Source organism: Entamoeba dispar, genomic scaffold (assembly GCF_000209125.1).
Source record: "Entamoeba dispar SAW760 scf_1105229460921 genomic scaffold, whole genome shotgun sequence".
NCBI classification, from domain to species: Eukaryota; Evosea; order Mastigamoebida; family Endamoebidae; genus Entamoeba; species Entamoeba dispar.
Genome location: NW_001854434.1, coordinates 1,411 through 2,610, shown reverse-complemented (window position 1 = coordinate 2,610; position 1,200 = coordinate 1,411). Strand labels below are relative to the sequence as shown.

Genomic DNA, 1,200 nt, shown 5'->3' with positions numbered 1-1,200 from the left:
TTAATATAAAATAAAGAACCAATACTAGAAAAATTAATTGCAATAATATCAATAAAATAGGTAAAATAAATTTATGAATATTACTATTATTGAAAGTAGAATTAATTGAAATCATATAACCATTGAACAACTGTATGAAATGTTATTGTTTATTAGAAAATAGTGTTGTTACATTAAAAATGAGATTTTATACAAATACCTCAAAAGAAGTCTCTTATATAAATAAAATAAAATGAAGAACCTAAAAAGTCATTTCTTAATATCCATAAAATATTTATTGTAGGATTATTTAAGTTGATTGCTTTTATCACTGAAACAAATAGAAAATCAGAAAAGACACTGATAATAAATACACAACAATATTGAGTATGAAAATAAAAGTACAACAACAAAAAATATAAAAATATAGAATAAGAAGAATGAGTTTAAAGAAACAAGAAAAATAAACAATAATAAGAAATGAAAACAGAATAAAGAATAGAATGTTAGTGTGTGTGTGTTGTTGTACCGTTTTGCAATAAATTGGTTAAATATAATAGCGGATAATTAAGAAAAAAAAATAAATAAAAAGAAATAAGAAATCAAATAAAAGTGATAAATAAGTTATGATATAATAAACCAATAGTAATTTCAATAAGTGAATTGGTTAATTCAGCAAGCATTAAATTAACTTAAGAATCAAAAAAAGAAATTAAAAACGTTATGATTAAAAACAGGGTTAATATCATGGAACATGGCTTATTTCTATCACAGCTAAATATGCACAACTAGGTTAAATGAAAACAGACATGAAATTACTTGCCTAAGAGAACTAATACTCTAAACAAAGTTTGATAATATTGGGTTAAATCTATAAGTAAATTTATAATATAAGAACGTAAAAATTGCGAGGACTTCAATTTTACAAAGAACTTTATAGCTTTGGAAATAAAGAAACAAAACGGTGATTAACATCAACAGTTTTAATGAAACTAATAAGAATTTTCATAATAATAGGAAATTGATGTTTTAACTAAATTTAATCATGAAAATATTCATGGAAAAGAAACAAGTTGTAATTTGTAAATTGAAAGACCAAAACAAGAAATACAAATAATGACTAAATTCAATTAAAATAATAACTTTTCGTATTAAATCATTATTATTTGGTAGTTATTTTTTGATCTATGAAATTATAAGAAAGTGTGTTAGTTCATTGAA

General features: G+C 21.5%; 1 protein-coding gene across 1 annotated transcript in view, besides 2 other annotated features; it reads right to left on the bottom strand.

Annotated features, from left to right (window-relative positions):
- Positions 1 to 302: 302 nt before the first annotated feature.
- Positions 303 to 639: a repeat region.
- A 45-nt stretch (positions 640 to 684) lies between these two features.
- Positions 685 to 817: a repeat region.
- Positions 818 to 1,192: 375 nt separating this feature from the next.
- Positions 1,193 to 1,200, bottom strand: part of EDI_078160 (uncharacterized protein) — a gene marked incomplete at both ends in the record, with an annotated part of 540 nt that continues 532 nt past the window's right edge. Inside the window, one exon of the mRNA XM_001733349.1 lies at positions 1,193 to 1,200. This exon is cut by the window's right edge and continues 532 nt beyond it. Coding sequence (XP_001733401.1) covers positions 1,193 to 1,200 — 8 coding nt within the window.